This window comes from Acipenser ruthenus, chromosome 13, assembly GCF_902713425.1.
Source record: "Acipenser ruthenus chromosome 13, fAciRut3.2 maternal haplotype, whole genome shotgun sequence".
In the NCBI taxonomy this organism is placed as follows: domain Eukaryota; kingdom Metazoa; phylum Chordata; class Actinopteri; order Acipenseriformes; family Acipenseridae; genus Acipenser; species Acipenser ruthenus.
The window spans coordinates 39,974,155-39,994,405 of NC_081201.1; the positions used below are offsets into that span (position 1 = coordinate 39,974,155).

At 45.0% G+C, this 20,251-nt stretch overlaps 2 protein-coding genes across 3 annotated transcripts; one reads left to right on the forward strand and one right to left on the reverse strand.

The window, feature by feature from the left end:
• The first annotated feature begins 31 nt into the window (after nucleotides 1-31).
• On the forward strand, nucleotides 32-9,000 carry LOC117969759 (copper homeostasis protein cutC homolog). Of its 2 annotated transcripts, none has more exons than XM_034917712.2 (9): nucleotides 32-424; nucleotides 3,535-3,622; nucleotides 3,704-3,763; nucleotides 3,945-4,154; nucleotides 4,620-4,655; nucleotides 5,473-5,606; nucleotides 6,784-6,811; nucleotides 7,380-7,485; nucleotides 7,891-9,000. In XM_034917712.2, exons 1-9 carry the CDS (start codon nucleotides 338-340, stop codon nucleotides 8,000-8,002), a joined length of 861 nt encoding a protein of 286 aa, XP_034773603.2. In that variant the 5' UTR covers nucleotides 32-337; the 3' UTR covers nucleotides 8,003-9,000. The 2 variants fall into 2 exon arrangements, with proteins under 2 accessions (XP_034773603.2, XP_034773604.1); XM_034917713.2 differs by having other exon boundaries at nucleotides 35-424; nucleotides 3,551-3,622.
• A 2,642-nt stretch (nucleotides 9,001-11,642) lies between these two features.
• LOC117417626 (transmembrane prolyl 4-hydroxylase-like) lies at nucleotides 11,643-18,971 on the reverse strand. Its single transcript, XM_058985425.1, has 9 exons — nucleotides 18,028-18,971; nucleotides 17,221-17,302; nucleotides 15,881-16,071; nucleotides 15,255-15,351; nucleotides 15,004-15,166; nucleotides 14,706-14,891; nucleotides 14,373-14,463; nucleotides 13,665-13,788; nucleotides 11,643-13,507 (listed from the first exon to the last, which is right to left on the reverse strand). Exons 1-9 carry the CDS (start codon nucleotides 18,370-18,372, stop codon nucleotides 13,095-13,097), a joined length of 1,692 nt encoding a protein of 563 aa, XP_058841408.1. The 5' UTR covers nucleotides 18,373-18,971; the 3' UTR covers nucleotides 11,643-13,094.
• Between the last annotated feature and the right edge of the window lie 1,280 nt (nucleotides 18,972-20,251).

The following is a 20,251-nucleotide window of genomic DNA, read 5'->3' on the forward strand; positions in this document are numbered from 1 at the left end:
TGACAGGGGTTAGTTAGTACATAAATGTGCCTCTTGAAATGAACGCTTGAACACATCCAACGGTTTTTTGTGAAGAACAATTAACTTCTTAAGCTAATAAATTGTATATTTTAAAAAGCTTTCCAATCAGCAAAATATTTGTAAGCATAGTACGAGTGAAAGCCAAAGCACCGCTTGAATGAGTAACAAGAATTCAAACTTAGATACGCTATTTCTGTGTTTTCAATTTCTCTTTAGTAAATTTTAAAGCTATTTAAAAAAATCAAGTTAACCTGTCGCTTTTTTTGTGTGTTCACTATCACGTGACCAACGTGGACGCTTTCGCCGTGGCTTCAAAATGAAAGACACGTTATTGGCCGCTGTTGTATTACGGCAGCCAATCAGAGGAAGGATGCAGGGGTCAATGGTTCGCTGGATTGAACAGGTAAACATGAAGAGACGCTCAAATTGTATCAACGTTTTTAAAAAACCTAGCTCTAAAACGGTGTAGAATGTGACAGATACGAAGATGTATTCCTAGGGGAGCAAAGTAATTGAGACAAAGAGCGAGTGTTTATTATAGCTGTGTACTAATATCCATCTGCATCATGCCATACCGTATCCGTACCGTTCACACTACAACACATCCAGCGACACAAACAATATACCGAATTATGTGTGACAGGAGGGTTTTAATAGTCGTATCGCATGTTTTAACAGTCTCTACTTTATGATTTAAAGGAATGTCTAATCTATTGTAATACATTGATGTAAAATCACGTGTTCGTGTATTTATTCGATGAAGAGTGCCCGTGTATATTCTGGTGTGTTGTTTACCATAATATAATCGTGTTTCCTAGTAAAAACTGCATACATAATGTCCAGCGAGGTTAACTAGCTCTTGTGGTCCTATATGTAATAAACGGCACTATGTGTGGCAACACTGCGTTTAGCTTCGAAGTCCAATCCAATGAATACATTACAGTTCAAATCCAACCCACACTTAAAATAATTGATTGTTTATCCAAACTGTGTAAAGATTCAAGAATAATGTATTTTTATTTTATTTGACCAGTTTTACAACCCGATGGCTATTGTAAGAATTAGATTGTCACAAGAAATTCAGAGTGTGTGTTCTATACACATCCCTTAAAACCATAATCACAAGAAAATCAGTGTGTTCTATACACATCCCTTAAAACCGTAATCACAAGAAATTCAGAGTGTGTGTTCTATACACATCCCTTAAAACCGTAATCACAAGAAATTCAGAGTGTGTTCTATACACATCCCTTAAAACCGAAATCACAAGAAATTCAGAGTGTGTGTTCTATACACATCCCTTAAAACCGTAATCACAAGAAATTCAGAGTGTGTTCTATACACATCCCTTAAAACCATAATCACAAGAAATTCAGAGTGTGTGTTCTATACACATCCCTTAAAACCATAATCACAAGAAATTCAGAGTGTGTTCTATACACATCCCTTAAAACCGAAATCACAAGAAATTCAGTGTGTGTTCTATACACATCCCTTAAAACCATAATCACAAGAAATTCAGAGTGTGTGTTCTATACACATCCCTTAAAACCATAATCACAAGAAAACCAGTGTGTTCTATACACATCCCTTAAAACCGTAATCACAAGAAATTCAGAGTGTGTGTTCTATACACATCCCTTAAAACCGAAATCACAAGAAATTCAGAGTGTTCTATACACATCCCTTAAAACCGAAATCACAAGAAATTCAGAGTGTTCTATACACATCCCTTAAAACCGTAATCACAAGAAATTCAGAGTGTTCTATACACATCCCTTAAAACCATAATCACAAGAAATTCAGAGTGTGTGTTCTATACACATCCCTTAAAACCGTAATCACAAGAAATTCAGAGTGTTCTATACACATCCCTTAAAACCGTAATCACAAGAAATTCAGAGTGTGTTCTATACACATCCCTTAAAACCATAATCACAAGAAATTCAGAGTGTGTGTTCTATACACATCCCTTAAAACCGAAATCACAAGAAATTCAGAGTGTGTGTTCTATACACATCCCTTAAAACCATAATCACAAGAAATTCAGAGTGTGTGTTCTATACACATCCCTTAAAACCGAAATCACAAGAAATTCAGAGTGTGTGTTCTATACACATCCCTTAAAACCATAATCACAAGAAATTCAGAGTGTGTGTTCTATACACATCCCTTAAAACCGTAATCACAAGAAATTCAGAGTGTGTGTTCTATACACATCCCTTAAAACCGAAATCACAAGAAATTCAGAGTGTGTTCTATACACATCCCTTAAAACCATAATCACAAGAAAACCAGTGTGTTCTATACACATCCCTTAAAACCGTAATCACAAGAAATTCAGAGTGTGTGTTCTATACACATCCCTTAAAACCGTAATCACAAGAAATTCAGAGTGTGTGTTCTATACACATCCCTTAAAACCGTAATCACAAGAAATTCAGAGTGTGTTCTATACACATCCCTTAAAACCGTAATCACAAGAAATTCAGAGTGTGTGTTCTATACACATCCCTTAAAACCGTAATCACAAGAAATTCAGAGTGTGTGTTCTATACACATCCCTTAAAACCGTAATCACAAGAAATTCAGAGTGTGTTCTATACACATCCCTTAAAACCGTAATCACAAGAAATTCAGAGTGTGTTCTATACACATCCCTTAAAACCATAATCACAAGAAAACCAGTGTGTTCTATACACATCCCTTAAAACCGTAATCACAAGAAATTCAGAGTGTGTGTTCTATACACATCCCTTAAAACCATAATCACAAGAAATTCAGAGTGTGTGTTCTATACACATCCCTTAAAACCGTAATCACAAGAAATTCAGAGTGTGTGTTCTATACACATCCCTTAAAACCATAATCACAAGAAATTCAGAGTGTGTGTTCTATACACATCCCTTAAAACCGTAATCACAAGAAATTCAGAGTGTGTGTTCTATACACATCCCTTAAAACCGTAATCACAAGAAATTCAGAGTGTTCTATACACATCCCTTAAAACCGTAATCACAAGAAATTCAGAGTGTGTGTTCTATACACATCCCTTAAAACCATAATCACAAGAAAATCAGTGTGTTCTATACACATCCCTTAAAACCGTAATCGCAAGAAATTCAGAGTGTGTTCTATACACATCCCTTAAAACCGTAATCACAAGAAATTCAGAGTGTGTGTTCTATACACATCCCTTAAAACCATAATCACAAGAAATTCAGAGTGTGTGTTCTATACACATCCCTTAAAACCGTAATCACAAGAAATTCAGAGTGTGTTCTATACACATCCCTTAAAACCGTAATCACAAGAAAATCAGAGTGTGTTCTATACACATCCCTTAAAACCATAATCACAAGTTCCTGCCATTGTTGGGTGTTGTTTAGTTAGGTAAATATTTGCTGATTAGAAGAACACTATGAAGTTCAGTCTGTCTGGTAAGAGGCTTTGCTTCCGGTAACACAAGCACACATTTATGCTTTCTTGTTTTCTTGTTATGCTTCAATACAGTTTTCTGGTTCTGTAGGGATGGCTGATGGCTTTCTGATGGAGGTGTGCGTGGATTCAGTGGAATCTGCAATAAACGCTGAAAGAGGAGGTACAGCATATCTACATGCATGCAGTTACTTCTTATCTTCTGTCTGTTAGGATGCTTACTGTATTATTCCACCACCTCCAGGTGCCTGCAGGATCGAGCTGTGTTCCAGCCTCCTGGAGGGAGGCATCACACCCAGTATTGGTGAGTCCTGAGGGAACAAAGTATGCATACAGTCATGACATGACCTGTGAAGCTTGTACACCAAGTGAAGCTTGAGGTCCTGCTACCTGTGTGACCACATGAGTGTTTGTGAGCATAAGGCTGCGCTGTAGACCCCGCAACCCATTCTTATTACTCAGCCTGTGCTTGTTGCTGTGCTCAGGTCTGCTGCAGGTTGTGAAGCAGCATGTCCAGATCCCTGTGTTTGCTATGATCCGTCCACGTGGGGGAGACTTCCTGTACTCGGACCGTGAGGTGGAGGTCATGAAGAGGGACATCCACCTGTGCAAGAGTCACGGGGCAGACGGGGTGGTGCTGGGGGCGCTGAGCGAGGACGGGAGTGTAGACACAGAGCTCTGTGTGGAGCTGCTGGGTAAGAGGCACTGATCATCTACACAGCTTTACACATGAGCAGACGGGGTGGTGCTGGGGGCGCTGAGAGGACTGGAGTGTAGACACAGAGCTCTGTGTGGAGCTGCTGGCTAAGAGGCACTGATCATCTACACAGCTTTACACATGAGCAGACAGGGTGGTGCTGGGGGCGCTGAGAGGACTGGAGTGTAGACACAGAGCTCTGTGTGGAGCTGCTGGCTAAGAGGCACTGATCATCTACACAGCTTTACACATGAGCAGACAGGGTGGTGCTGGGGGCGCTGAGAGGACTGGAGTGTAGACACACAGCTCTATGTTTTTTTTCAGACTGTTGTATAATATAAAATTCCATAATTATTTTATTTCAAGAGCTCAATCCCACTTTTTTCAACCCCCAACATAAAAATAACTAAATAAATACAAATACTGTGAGTGAATACATTGTTTTTCTTTCTTTCTTTTACAGCCGCTTCACGACCCCTGCCGGTTACTTTTCACAGAGGTAATTTTGGCTAAAGGCTTTGTCTTTTGGACTGGATTGGGGGTGGTAAGCTTAACTGTAATAAAGAGGGTGAGTTTTTTCTCTTATTAGTTCCTAAAACAAAGACCCTCTGGCTGCTTTGAGATTCTTGGTTTGAGATTCTTGGTCACCCTGATGCAGTGGGACCTCATTTACCTTGGTGCAATACAGTGGGACCTCATTTACCTTGGTGCAATGCAGTGGGGCCTCATTTACCTTGGTGCAGTGGGACCTAATTTACCTTGGTGCAATGCATTGGGACCTCATTTACCTTGGTGCAATGCAGTGGGACCTCATTTACCTTGGTGCAGTGGGACCTCATTTACCTTGGTGCAATGCAGTGGGACCTCATTTACCTTGGTGCAATGCAGTGGGACCTCATTTACCTTGGTGCAATGCAGTGGGGCCTCATTTACCTTGGTGCAGTGGGGCCTCATTTACCTTGGTGCAATGGGACCTCATTTACCTTGCTGCAATTCAGTGGGACCTCATTTACCTTGGTGCAATGGGACCTCATTTACCTTGGTGCAGTGGGACCTCATTTACCTTGGTGCAATGGGACCTCATTTACCTTGGTGCAATGCAGTGGGACCTCATTTACCTTGGTGCAATGGGACCTCATTTACCTTAGTGCAATGCAGTGGGACCTCATTTACCTTGGTGCAATGCAGTGGGACCTCATTTACCTTGGTGCAATGCAGTGGGACCTCATTTACCTTGGTGCAATGCAGTGTGTGTTTGGGGACTTCTGCCATGGAAATGGGATCTAATGTACTTAATGCTTTTTTTTTTATCTCAGCCTTTGACATGGTGCGTGACCCAGTGGTTGCCATGGAGACCCTGATTGCGCTGGGGTTCGAGAGAGTGCTGACGAGCGGGAGTGACAGCAGTGCCCTGGAGGGGCTGCCTTTAATAAAGAGGCTGGTTGAGCAGGTGTGGGATCCTGACTGGCAGGCTCATTAATATTCTCAGGCAGAGTGGGAGTGCTGTATTGGCTTCTTATCTTACTGTGGGTGCACGTCTGCTCTCAACAAGAGTACAGCTGTGGAACTGAGAGGGTTATGTATGACTTGCCTGGGAAAAAGTACATTTACTCAAAATCCAAATACCACAATATGAAAATAGCTGTATTTTTAAACATGCTTTAAAGAGTAAGTAGCAGGGGTCCGAAAAATCTGGCGTTCCACGTCCCCACGTTTTGCTACAACTGTTTAAATAACGTACCTGTCATTTCTCTTTTCATTGTTAACATGTTACTTTAAAGTCTGTTTCAAAGCTCTTTTCAAAATGGCCACTCTAGTGCTCTGGGGTTTGAGATCTGTCCTCTAAATCACTGCAGGAAAAAAAAAAAAACATAACGACAAGTGCTGTGGCTTTTCTGTTCCGTACCACATCACGGATTGGTATTGCTGTGTTACCCATTCCATAATGTGGGCAGTAATCCTGACACTTACAAGTGTTAACAATGAAAAGAGAAATGACAGGTACGGTATTTAAACAGTTGTAGCGACACGTGGGAACGTGGAACCCCGCTACTTACTCCACTTTGGGTTTATTTTTTGTTTTAATTTAGTCAATGCTAATGGTTTTTACCCTGGTTTTCTCCTCAATTTGGAATGCCCAATTATAATTTTTATCCCGGTTCACCACTGCAACCCCCCAGCGACTCGAAGTGGCGGCAGACACGTGTCCTCCAAAACGTGTCCTGCCAAGCCGTCTTTTTTCGTGCTGCAGGTCTACAGCGAAGCCACCAGACCCATAGTGCCAAAGGACAACACAGTTCTGAGTGGCTTCTACAGCAGACCCACAGGCGCACTGTTGGCCACAGGAGTCGCTGGTGCGCGGTGAACCAAGGATTACCCTGCCGACCTGAGCCCTCCCCACCCAGGCGGCGCTCTGCCAATTGTGCACCGCCCCCTGGGAACTCGTGATAGCATAATCTGGACTCGCACCAGCACTCTCCAGGCTCTATGGCGCATCCTGCGCTCCACGAGAAGTGCCTTTACTGGATGCGCCACTCGGGAGCCCCCTTACTATAAGTTTCTAAAGCCTGTACTTGTTGGGGTGCCCGGCAGCAACGTCTCATCGTTCTTCCTCTTTTTATTAACAGGCTAAAGGAAGAATAATTGTTATGCCTGGTAAGTACATTTTCCATGGTGAAAGTGTCACTATATATGCATTTGCTGTGGTCTTCTGCTGCTGCTGTATAACGTTTGTGCAGTACTGCAGTGTTACACCAAGGCACCCAAATCCAGTAGCAGCCCCTTCGTATCACTACAGCAGCACTGTCTGTATCTTTCCATGGTTCACACTGGTCTTTCCTGGTGTCCTGTCACTTGTGTAAAGATCAGTTCAGGGGTCCCAGCCTCCTCATAGACCATGGGGCTGAGCCTGACAGGACCGATAAGGTACAGTATTAGGAAGAATTTAGTTTAGCTTTCTAAAGCTATTGGGCCTTTTTTTTTTTTTATCAAGGTCATGTAATTTGCACCAGTGTATGTGAAAGGGAATTGCTGTAAATGTTACACAACTAGTACTGTGCAACTCAGAAGGGTGATAGAGAAGAATGCCTCAGAGTTATTTGTTTCTAGTTTTGTAAGATTAACAGGAATAAGGACACCAGTGTTGTTGATAGTGCTAATGGGAATCATTGTTGTTTCCATGCTCAGTATTGATCCCTGCCTGTGCCTTCTCTGCCTCTTGCAGGTGGAGGAATCACAGAGAGGAACTTGCAGAGGATCCTGGAGGGCTCTGGGGCTCAGGAGTTTCACTGCTCTGCTCGCTCCAGCAAGGACTCTGCAATGAAATTCAGGTGAGATCTGTCGGTACGCAGGACTTTCAAAGTAGTGCAAAAGTGAAAGGAGATGCTTGCAGGAAAACTGGACATTTCCCAATCCAAATGAACAGCAATACATTTACTGTAACCTTAAGCCCTTTCTCAGAAATCAGAGATGCCTTTCCCTTGCATGGGTCACAAAAGATGACTAAGGAAGGAAGCCTTGCACTGCAAATCAGCACCATTCCCTGTATTTTGTCTGTATGAGAATGGATAGCAGGGTTTAAAGATACCGCTGTAGTTGCAATGGTTTTTATTTTTTCTCAGTGCTTCAGATATATATGCCTTTATGTCCATTAGCTGTGATTGTTGAGTGCTGCTGAGTGAGATCTGAGAGTTATTTTCAGGTTAATAAAGCGACTGCTGCTCTCTCCTTTGCAGGAATTCTTGTGTTAGCATGGGGGCAGCATTGTCCGCCCCTGAATATGCACTCAAAGTGTCAGATGTGAGCAAGATTCGAACCCTGAACGCCATCGCCAAGAACATTTTATAAAGGCTAGTGGAAGAGAAAAGGCAGCCCATGTAAACTTGTGAGAATCAAACCACTAAGATAAGCGTCAAAAATAATGAAACTGAGTTAGAAAAGTGACAAGTTAGAATTAGTTTTGGTCCCGAGCACCTCTACTAATGAAGTCACCACCACAGGAGAGTGCCTGGCTGTTAGGGGCGCTGCTTCTCTTTGTGCAACGCATGCACCCTCATCATGTCATAGTGACTCAGCACACAATTGGGAGCAGAATGCAATGGATTAAAACGATTTAGATAGGAAGCATTGTACTGCAAATCAGCACCATGTCAATGCGTTGCTATTTTTACATGTTCTTACTGTTCTTACTTTTTTATTTGCCAATATGTATTCAGATTGCTCTCAGTTCCTTCTGATTTTGGAGTCCCTTCAGTTGATTTAAATATGCCTGTCAGTTTAAATCATTAACATATTTTACTTGCACATTTTGTTTTGAAAGACATGCTTTAGATGAGCCTTATTTGAACACTTTGATCAACTGAAGACCTCCTCAACATGTCTTAAAGCATTTCTAGCTTAATCATGTTATACAGTGCAGATGCCCATCTGAATCCCTGCTGTGCTGCCGTCTGGTGTGACCGTGTATAATGGGAGGTTTAGAGCACCTGATGAGCTAAATACTGAGAAGCTGTCAGTGTGGTCCAGCGTCTTGATAACTGTGCTGGGTGTGTGTGTGTCAACCTTGCACCCCGGGTTCATTCTAGTCCGTGCTGGATCAGAGTTTAAGACATGTCCAGTGTGTCAGCCTTGCACTCTGTGACTGAGATTTAAAAAGAAATGAAGCATGATGTTGATGTATCATCCTGCTGTGATAACGTTGCACTGGGGACATGTCCTTTTAAAGCCACTACAGCCTTTCATATCAGCATTTCTGTCTCCACTGAAGGATACTTTGGGCACACAAGGAATCCTGTGTTTTTTTTTTTTTTAAATGTCACTTGTTTGATTAAAAGAAATAAAAAATACTAAGTTCATTTGAAATTTGTGAAATCCTGACTGATATACCTCCTGTGCATCTGCTAGTGTCAGTTTTGTCCTTCTTTGTGAGCGAGGGGACATGGGCAGGGCTTCTCCAGTATAAGGGTCAGCAGTGTGGAGTAGTGGGTAGGGCTCTCGACTCTTGACCGGAGGGTCGTGGGTTCAATCCCACATTTCTGCTAACACTGGGGGAATGTGCTCACATTTCTGCTAACACTGGGGGAATGTGCTCACATTTCTGCTAACACTGGGGGAATGTGCTCACTTTTTCTTGCTTTGGTTTGCACCCTGGCTGCAGCATTTTGTAGAAGCTGCAGTCGTGACAGAACACAGTTTGGAAATCCAGAGAACAGGGCATTGCAGTAATCAGTCCCAGAAGATACGAAGGCATGCATCAGTCTCTCAGCATCGTGCTGTGAAAGGAAGCGCCTCACCTTGGCAATATTTCTAAGGTGAAAGAAAGATACTTATCTATATTCCGAATATCTGGCTCAAAGGAGAGGTCAGGGTCAAAAATGACACCCAGATTCCTAATTTCAGTTTTATGAGATTATGGGAAACTATTCTCTGTGAAGGTGGACAGATCTATGTTTTTTTTTTTTTTTAAATCTTTGGATCCCCAAATCATTATCTCTGTTTTATCTGAATTTAACATAAGGAAATTATTAGACATCCATACCTTGATATCTATTGTAATCACCTTGAGGGGGATAATAATGCATCTCTTATGTTGTGATAATCCTGCTGGTGTTTAACCACCCTTATTAACACCACTGAACACGCTTCCAAATAATGAAGCACTCTACTGATATATGAATGGAAGGGTTCTATTTACAGCAACTTCTAGGCTCATTTCCAACATGCACAACCAATCCCAGGCTCTCACACCATGTTGATGGAAGTTAGGTGTGCAGCAGGGCCCCCCTCTCCCAGTCTACACTGTAATGTATGCATTCAAACACAAACAGAACATTACCAACATCGGCAGTCATTCTGTTTCTTCTTCATCAATGATTCAAGTTGTTTGTTGAGCTGAATCACCGTCAGTCTTTGACCTGCCCGTGTTTACAGTGTAGAGATGATAGTGAGTGTGGGAGAGGGCACAAGCCCAGTGTAGAGATGATAGTGAGTGTGGGAGAGGGTACAAGCCCAGTGTAGAGATGATAGCGAGTGTGTGAGAGGGTACAAGCCCAGTGTAGAGATGATAGCGAGTGTGTGAGAGGGCACAAGCCCAGTGTAGAGATGATAGCGAGTGTGTGAGAGGACACAAGCCCAGTGTAGAGATGATAGCGAGTGTGTGAGAGGACACAAGCCCAGTGTAGAGATGATAGCGAGTGTGGGAGAGGACACAAGCCCAGTGTAGAGATGATAGCGAGTGTGTGAGAGGGCACAAGCCCAGTGTAGAGATGATAGTGAGTTTGGTGTTTGGTTCATTGGTCCTATTATCATAAGAACATAAGAAAGTTTACAAATGAGAGGAGGCCATTCGGCCCATCTTGCTCGTTTGGTTGTTAGTAGCTCATTGATCCCAGAATCTCATCAAGCAGCTTCTTGAAGGATCCCAGGGTGTCGGCTTCAACAACATTATTCATAATTACATTTCTGCTATTACATATAATGTAAAAATAAAAATATTACACGGCATGCTGACCTCTCTTTGTTAGTCACACACAACGTCACTTTTACTTATTATTCTCTTAAACTTTATATTTTATCTATGGATATCAATGTAGAATTAAATCCATTTTTAAAAAATATATTTCTTCCCATTCAAATCATCAAACATTACTGCAATCTACCCAATATCAAGGACATAGAAATTAGAATCTCGAACACTGGCTATCCCACCCCCTTGACAGCCAAACCACGCCCTTGTTTGTCTGCTCATGAATATTCATAAGAGCCGACAATTTCGGACAGCACTTTAGCGGAAAGAGCCCGTGTCAGGCCAAGTGAAAACACTGATCGCAGAAATAACACGTATGTGTTAAGGAGGCGTATCTCTAAACAAATACTGGTCAATCTTGCTAAGAAATGCAATCGTTTTCAAAAGAGCCTACATTGTACATTATATTCTCCTCTGTCTGTTTCTGTTGTTTTCTCGCTCTGTCTCTTCTCCTGTCTCTATCTCTTCTCTCTCTGTTGCTCTCTCCTCCTCTGTTGCTTTCTCCTCTCCTCCTGTCTGTCTCTCTGTCTTCTCTCCTATGTTGCTCTCTCTGTCTCTCTTTTGCTGTCTCTCTCTCTCTCTCAGTGGTCTTGTTCAAGGTTTCAAACTGCCACAATGTCTGTTGTTAATAAACCCCAGCAAGGGTGCTGCCCAGATTTTTTTTTAAGCATTGCATTTTAAAGTGGAATGGGCAAAGCTCCCTTCTCATGATACAAACATCGAGCTCACCTCCCCAGCATGTTCATTCGAATGCAAGGACAGCAAACACTAATGCCTGAGGTCCATGCTACGATCTCCACAGCACAGCCACGCCAGCGTAGAAACAGGCTTCACCAAGCTGCGGGAAGGCAGGGAGACTTGTCTTCAGATCTCGCAGCCCCTTTCCTTCCTCTTCAGACACAGCTGTTCAGAGATGCTGTAGCGTTCAGGCATGATCCAGCAGTAACCCCTCCTCCTCAACACACTGCAACATCAATTTCTTTGAATTTTCTTTATTTTATCATTGGAATAAAGCAAAGTGTTTCAGTGCACATGAAAATCAAATCAATATATAACACTAACCACAATGATCAAACAAATCAATAAATAAATACAGAAATAAATAAGCAAACAGATAAATTAACAAACAAGAAAACCCATGCTGTTCAACAGCAGTGTGAGTCCCAGTGTTAGCCAAGCCTGGCAGTTTAAACACTGAGTTGCACTGTGCACAGCCAGCCAGCCAGGCAGCCACACAGCCACCCGGCCACACAGCCAGCCACCCAGACACAAACCTGGCCAGCCACACAGCCACCTGGCCAGCCACACAGCCACTCGGCCACACAGCCAGCCAGCCAGCCACCCGGACACACACCCACCTGGCCACACAGCCGGCCACCAGAATATTACTGATGCAGCTCTGCTGGGTACAGGGTGGAATATCTTCCATCTAGTGGCAGGACCTTGATGACACTAGGTGTGTAGCACAGTAGGTGCCACAGAATGTTGTACTTTTAAGAAGCTATATAAACAGATGATCCCAGATGAGCCCGGTCACTGCGCTGCCCAGCAGTGTGCGTAACATGACAGCAATACCCTTTATAGGTTACAAGAGAGACACATCTCTGTCCCAGAGTGCAGGCCTCCTAACGAGTCACACCCGTCTTTAAATTATTACAGAAGCAACATGAGGACAGTTATTACAGTGCTTTCAATCTCTTTTCTAGTGAGAACTCCTTGTGTTTCCTGGCTTTGAGGACAGTTATTACAGTGCTTTCAATCTCTTTTCTAGTGAGAACTCCTTGCCAGTGCTTCCTGGCTATAACAATGTTTTATTTTCTAGTTCACAGTAAACATTAAGGGTCTCAAGCACCTACCCTCCAAAATTCTTATTAACCTGTCAGGCCTGTTTGAACCCGAGTCACAATGATGTGCATCGTCACCAGCAAGAGCAAGCGCAGAGAAAGCTCTCAGATTAAGAAGTTGAAAACTTTTAAATAGCTGTCCTCATATCACTGAGTCTGGAATCTTAGTGCAATTACAACATCTGGCCACCAGGTGAAAATGAAAGCTAAACAGTAACGCTAGGAGACTTCCTTCAGCCACAGCTGTGCATAGAAGACTGCAGTGATGTGAAAGCGGAGAAACACTGTCGGTTCTACTGCAAACTAAACAAGACGTAACAGCTATTTACAGTTGCATCCCAGAGAAGGCTCTTCAGAAGACATGCTGGCATGCTGCAGAAGGCTCTTCAGAAGACATGCTGGCATGCTGCAGAAGGCTCTTCAGAAGACATGCTGGCATGCTGCAGAAGGCTCTTCAGAAGACATGCTGGCATGCTGCAGAAGGCTCTTCAGAAGACATGCTGGCATTCTGCTTCAAATAGCCATGAGATCTGCTGGTTCCCATCTTCACTTCTCAGTAGACGAGTGATTGCTACAGGTCCTGGTGTAGGTCCTGGTCTGTGTGGAAGTTCTGGTGCAGGTCCTGGTCTGTGTGGAGGTCCTGGTGCAGGTCCTGGTCTGTGTGGAGGTCCTGGTTCTGGTGCAGGTCCTGGTCTGTGTGGAGGTTCTGGTCTGTGTGGAGGTCCTGGTCTGTGTGGGGGTTCTGGTGCAGGTCCTGGTATGTGTGGAGGTTCTGGTTCTGGTCTGCATGGATCCCCCGATACAGCTCCTCCAGCCTCTTTGTGGCAGTCTCCTCCCCACCCAGACGGGACACAAGCTGCTGGTAGCGAGTCTGCCGCCGGGAGTCTGGGTCCACGTTAATCCAGTTATTAGCAACCCACTTAGTGCCCTGAGTGACCACGCAGCCTCCGTGCAGAGAGTACTCATCGAGGTCCCCCACCCAGCCTGCAGGCACAAACACAGGACCGGTTAGTGACCACACACACAGAGGACAGGTAGAATGCATGCATCCATCCATCCATCCACACACACACACACAGTGGACAGGTAGAGTGCATGCATGCATCCATCCATCCATCCACAGTGTTCCTGGTCGCTGTACCTTTCCCGTCAGACAGGTAGTTGTACCACAGAAGGGCGGTGCCCTGGCTGGGCTTCACACGCAGGTTGCCCTTGTCACAGTGCTTCCGGGTATCCAGCAGATCCACATCGTTCTGAATCAGAGACTGGAACATAAAGCAGCACACGCTTCAGCAGCACTGCCTCCATTATTATTATTATTATTATTATTAGTTTATTTAGCAGACGCCTTTATCTAAGGCGACTTACAGAGACTAGGGTGTGTGAACTATGCATTAGCTGCAGAGTCATTTACAATTACGTCTCACCCGAAAGACGGAGCACAAGGAGGTTAAGTGACTTGCTCAGGGTCACACAATAAGTCAGTGGTTGAGGTGGGATTTGAACCGGAGACCTCCTGGTTACAAGCCCCTTTCTTTAACCACTGGACCACACAGTCTCCTCCACCATCACAGCATGCAGTACACAAGGGCAGGCTAGCTGCAGAATACATCAAACACACAGAGACCTTCGCACTGTCCTCATACAAACACAGCACACACACTAACCCTGCTGCAGTAAACACTGCATGCATACATCAAACACACACAGAGCTTCGCACTGTCCTCATACAAACTTCGTATACATTATGAAGTGGATAAAACCTAGGAATCATATAGACCAAAATTATCGGTCATAATTGCTGAAACCACACACACACACACACACACACACACGCACGCCCCCTCACCAGCTCCTCGTATGTTCTGTTATCGGCGACTGGGAAGGTCGTCTCTCCCCCCCCAGGGACAGAGTTCAGGTAGAACAGGACTGTGATGTACCTGAGAACAGGAGAGAATCAGCGTGTCACCCCAGCTGCACTCTCTGTAGGAACTGCAGGGAATCAAAAAAGTGCCCTCTATAGGACTAGCAGGGAATCAAAACACAGTGCCCTCTATAGGACTAGCATGGAATGACAGGCACGGCACAGTGCCCTCTATAGGACTAGCAGGGAATGACAGGCACAGCACAGTGCCCTCTATCGGGCTCCCAGGCAATGCCAGTAATGCAGTAAGTGCCTCACCGGCAGGAGGTTTCGAAAGGGGTGCTAGCATTGGCTGCCAGCTTGGTGTGGTAGCAGACAGTCTCGGGGTACACAGGCCCGCTGTCGTGGTGAGCGTGGTAGTGCCCCCCCCGCTGGTAACGCACCACCTGCAGCGGTTCGCTGTTCTCCACGATGTCAAGGGGCAGGCGTGTCAGACGAGTCACTCTGCCAACAACAGTGAGACAGTGAAGTAGAACCTCCTACACAAAAGTGACTTGCAATACCCTGCAGCCGTGCTGACCCCTCATCTCCCTCCCCTGCCCCAGCACCCCCTCACCTTTGCTGCAGCTGCCTCAGCACTCGGTGTGCCCCCTCCCCCTGGTACAGCCAGGTGTGCTTGCTGTTGCGCACCAGCTGGCTCTTCTCCACTCCGCGCTGCTGCAGGAACTGCTGGAAGGCGTTGGTATTGAGCTTCTTGAACTCCTGTACACTCAGCATCCCTGGGGGCATTTCAAACACACAGAGCACTCATCACTCCCAAGTGAATCCTTCTAACTGCTGAAGACCAGAGACTGCTGCTTCCCTCACCGTTACCATCAGGATCAGCCTTCAGCCCTGCATAGATCTCCCTCACGTTCTCCGGAGTGAGCCAGATCCCGTCTCGGACACGCGAATGGGTCAGAACCTGCATCAGGGAAGAACAAGACAGCAAACTGTGATATCAAACTGGAACCAGGCTGAAATATAGCAGACTGTGTGTAGCACAACACTCTGAACTGGTATATATATATTCTGTGTGTAGCACAACACTCTGAACTGGTATATATATATTCTGTGTGTAGCACAACACTCTGAACTGGTATATATATATTCTTTGTGTAGCACAATGCTCTGCTCTGGTATATATATTCTGTGTGTAGCACAATGCTCTGCTCTGGTATATATATTCTGTGTGTAGCACAACACTCTGAACTGGTATATATATATTCTGTGTATAGCACAACACTCTGAACTGGTATATATATATTCTGTGTGTAGCACAATGCTCTGCTCTGGTATATATATTCTGTGTGTAGCACAACACTCTGAACTGGTATATATATATTCTGTGTATAGCACAATCCTCGGCTCTGGTATATATATTCTGTGTGTAGCACAATGCTCTGCTCTGGTATATATATTCTGTGTGTAGCACAATGCTCTGCTCCCTGTACCTCCTGCAGCTGCAGCTGCCCGTCCTGGTTGTGGTCCAGCAGATTGAAGATCTCCTCTTGGCTGATCTCCAGCTGCTCTGCCAGCTCGTCCCCTCCCTCTGGGATCATCACCTGGCTCTCCTGCAGCCCCTTCAGCTTGGCCAGGTGAATGAGGAGGTGACATTCTTCATCAGACAGGAAGCCAGAGATCTCTGGGGGAGAGGTTCAGGGTTAGCACTAACAAGGTGCCCCCGCTACACCCTCACATGCACATCACTGCACTGCACACCTGAGCACTAACTAGGTGCCCCCACTACACCCTCACATGCTACTAACAATGACAACAGGATTACTTCAGAGCAGTTTCAAACTGTACAGCTCTCTCATATGGGACCAGAGCTTTGCTTGCGAGGGTCTGCGCTGTGCTTGCGAGGGTCTGCGCTGTGCTTGTGAGGGTCTGCGTTGTGCTTGCGAGCGTCTGCGCTGTGCTTGCGAGCGTCTGCGCTGTGCTTGCGAGCGTCTGCGCTGTGCTTGCGAGCGTCTGCGCTGTGCTTGCGAGGGTCTGCGCTGTGCTTGCGAGCGTCTGTGCTGTGCTTGCGAGCGTCTGCGCTGTGCTTGCGAGCGTCTGCGCTGTGCTTGCGAGCGTCTGCGCTGTGCTTGCGAGGGTCTGCGCTGTGCTTGCGAGCGTCTGCGCTGTGCTTGCGAGCGCCTGCGCTGTGCTTGCGAGGGTCTGCGCTGTGCTTGCGAGGGTCTGCGCTGTGCTTGCGAGCGTCTGCGCTGTGCTTGCGAGCGCCTGCGCTGTGCTTGCGAGGGTCTGCGCTGTGCTTGCGAGCGTCTGCGCTGTGCTTGCGAGCGTCTGCGCTGTGCTTGCGAGCGTCTGCGCTGTGCTTGCGAGCGTCTGCGCTGTGCTTGCGAGCGTCTGCGCTGTGCTTGCGAGGGTCTGCGCTGTGCTTGCGAGCGTCTGCGCTGTGCTTGCGAGCGTCTGCGCTGTGCTTGCGAGGGTCTGCGCTGTGCTTGCGAGGGTCTGCGCTGTGCTTGCGAGGGTCTGCGCTGTGCTTGCGAGCGTCTGCGCTGTGCTTGCGAGGGTCTGCGCTGTGCTTGCGAGCGTCTGCGCTGTGCTTGCGAGCGTCTGCGCTGTGCTTGCGAGGGTCTGCGCTGTGCTTGCGAGGGTCTGCGCTGTGCTTGCGAGCGTCTGCGCTGTGCTTGCGAGCGTCTGCGCTGTGCTTGCGAGGGTCTGCGCTGTGCTTGCGAGGGTCTGCGCTGTGCTTGCGAGCGTCTGCGCTGTGCTTGCGAGCGTCTGCGCTGTGCTTGCGAGGGTCTGCGCTGTGCTTGCGAGGGTCTGCGCTGTGCTGCTCGCTCACCGAAGAGCAGGGGTTTCAGGCTGAGTGTCTTCAGCTCGTGGACTTTGTTTGGCACCAGAGCCACCTTCTGTACATGTCCCACCTGTGCACACACAAGAACAGCACACAGTGAAATCCACAGCTGAGAGGAACCATCCTCGGACCTCCCAGAGTAACAAGGGAGAAAGAGACACCCTAACCATTGGCTACAGGGGCCGTCCTGTTTCAACACACTGTGTTATGAGAGTGCTTTATCCACCAGGACAGTGTTAGGAACACAGAACCGTGTTCAAAGTTATACTGTAAGCAAAAAAGCTTTGTCACAGTTTGTAATTATGAAAACCTGTTTTTACATTGTTAGTGTATAAGTGTAATATTTTAGCAGGCAATAGGAAACGCTCAACTGAAATTACAAGCTTTCTGTAAGTGTTAGGTTTGAAATGTGTAATACTAGAATTAACTAACTGTTGCTTAATAAAATGGAATTTGCTTTTGTGTTGAATTGTTCTGACTGTGGATTCGTTAATCAATATAGCTGCCCCTTCTTTCTAAAATAGGGGTGAGCTGATTCGTCAACACGATACGATACATCTTCACATATCGCGACGCAAGTTTGACATGAGTAGCTAATACACCACATATATTAAACTGTAAATTATGAAAGAAAAGGCTTGGTTGTATGAAGATACAACCAATGAAGATACAGTACCGTGTTCGTCTAGATTCACAAGGCTATGAAGATACAGTGCCGTGTTCGTCTAGCTTCTCTTTGTATCTGATGACTGTATGTAACATTCTCAGCAGAGCGTCTCGGTTCGGGACACATACCTTGATGCCCTCCAGGCGAGGGAGATACATGGCGTCTGGCCCAGGATCCGGGTTCACGGGCAGCGGCAGCGGCTGCGGGTGCGACCCGCTGTTAATGAAGGACGGGCTAGCCGAGTCCTGGCCGTCCACAGCAGAGCTGTCCCCGGGGCCGTTGTTGTAATGCACGTAGAGCAGCAACGCGATGACATTGATAATGTACACATGCACAAACACCATGACCACGACAAAGTAAGAGCGAGAGCACACGTTGCTTTTCTGAAGCGAGACTCGGTCCCGGGGCATGGAGAGCTCGGTGGAGCCCAGCGGCTCTCTCGGGCTCAAATCCCCGGGGCGGTGGTCGATCATAGCGGCAGCGCGGTCGCAGATGTTGTTGTAGCTAGACGGCCGTGGACCTGTGACTTGTCATATAAAAATCAAACAGCCCTGCCACCAGGTGGTTTCTCGTTTAGCCGCATCACACGGTTATTTAAATAACACAAAATATAATAGCGCCGTTACTTAGCAACTGGGTGCGTATTGTCCTGCCATATTCCACAAATACAACAACCTAATAACACATTTAACTGAAGGACACTAATAAAAACGAACATGCAATTGGGCTAGGTCCGCGGCCGGGTTTCTCAGTGTCTATCCCACTTAAAGCTATCTCTCTCTCGGCCGATGGCTCGGGATGCTGCGCAACATTCTCCAGAGCGGCGATGATCAGAAGGTTTTTGTGTACTACTATTTTACCCTGATTAAAAGTATATTCATATGCGGTGTCAAATACCCTTGTATCCTCGTTGTGCCAGCGAGCATTCTTATGAACGGAATGGTTTATTCTGTGATTAAACGCGTGCCGTACAGCTCACACCAGATCCAGTGTGGTCACCAATTCACTCTCAAAATCCAAGACGGCCGCTGCAGCAAAACGTCACCATTTGGTGAAGCCGGCGTCGGCCATCTTAGTGAAGTACACGTCAGTGACAAATAATATTATGAGAGAATGAGTGGTGACATTGCGTTTATCGGACATTTATGACATACTAACGAATCAAATATGTGGGATAGAAAACACATTGGGGACTTCCTTATCCAAACTGTACTGCAGCGATGCTGGAGAATCGGCTTGCAATTTAATATCCATGTTACCTGCAATTCAGAATCCTCCGACATACAGTACCAGCACAGAACATCTTTCAAACAGATTCATTACATACATACAGTACCAGCACAGAAAATGTTTCAAACAGACTCATTACATACAGTACCAGCACAGAACATCTTTCAAACAGATTCATTACATACATACAGTACCAGCACAGAAAATGTTTCAAACAGATTCATTACATACAGTACCAGCACAGAACATCTTTCAAACAGATTCATTACATACATACAGTACCAGCACAGAAAATGTTTCAAACAGATTCATTACATACAGTACCAGCACAGAACATCTTTCAAACAGATTCATTACATACAGTACCAGCACAGAACATCTTTCAAACAGATTAATTACATACACACACATTATATATATATAAATATATATATATATATAAATATATATATATATATATATATATATATATATATATATATATATATATATATATATATAACAGTGTGTTCCCTGCCATACATTTTTGAAAAGTAAGGCACATCAGCGAATCTGACCTGTTTACCGCCCATATCACTAAAACATATCTTTGTATAAACACAGTGATCAAATAAATACCATACAGTTTGTTTTTACAAAACACACAATTGTAATCGATGTCAGTTTGAAAGTTACCTAGGACGCGTTTTGCATGAATACTTTTATAAGATACTTCTTCAATCTTATTGGTGACACGAATCTTAAAACACTGATATACACAATACAAGTGAAACGACAGCCTAAAATACTGAAACACATTAACGGTGAGATAGTTCCAGACCCTCACAATTCTGCTCCCACTGTGTGGCAAGGAACTGATTGGATAAAACAAGTTAAAGAATGTAGATCACTTTGATTGGTGCACACAGTTAGCGAATCAAACTTAGAAACGCAATACCCAATTTGCATAGACCCTATGGCTGACCTGCGTGCGCACCTGTTTAAAAACATATTTTATGTCTAATAAAAGTTATAGCACACCGTTCACACAAGTATTTTAAAAATATTAAAATATTGTCATGTTTCTGGTGAATAATTGTTTTACTATCGGTCATATTTTAAAACAAGCCATTCCGAAATAAA

Bases quoted from the DNA above. Each gene is read 5' to 3' on its own strand.
- LOC117969759 (XM_034917712.2), top strand. From the start codon at position 338: ATGAAAGACACGTTATTGGCCGCTGTTGTATTACGGCAGCCAATCAGA. The intron at 5,607-6,783 runs GTGTGGGATCCT...TTTTATTAACAG, and splicing joins TAAAGAGGCTGGTTGAGCAG to GCTAAAGGAAGAATAATTGT. The intron at 6,812-7,379 runs GTAAGTACATTT...TGCCTCTTGCAG, and splicing joins AAGAATAATTGTTATGCCTG to GTGGAGGAATCACAGAGAGG.
- LOC117417626 (XM_058985425.1), bottom strand. From the start codon at position 18,372: ATGATCGACCACCGCCCCGGGGATTTGAGCCCGAGAGAGCCGCTGGGC. The intron at 16,072-17,220 runs GTGAGCGAGCAG...CCTCTCCCCCAG, and splicing joins CCTGAAACCCCTGCTCTTCG to AGATCTCTGGCTTCCTGTCT. The intron at 14,892-15,003 runs GTGAGGGGGTGC...TGTTGTTGGCAG, and splicing joins CTGAGGCAGCTGCAGCAAAG to AGTGACTCGTCTGACACGCC.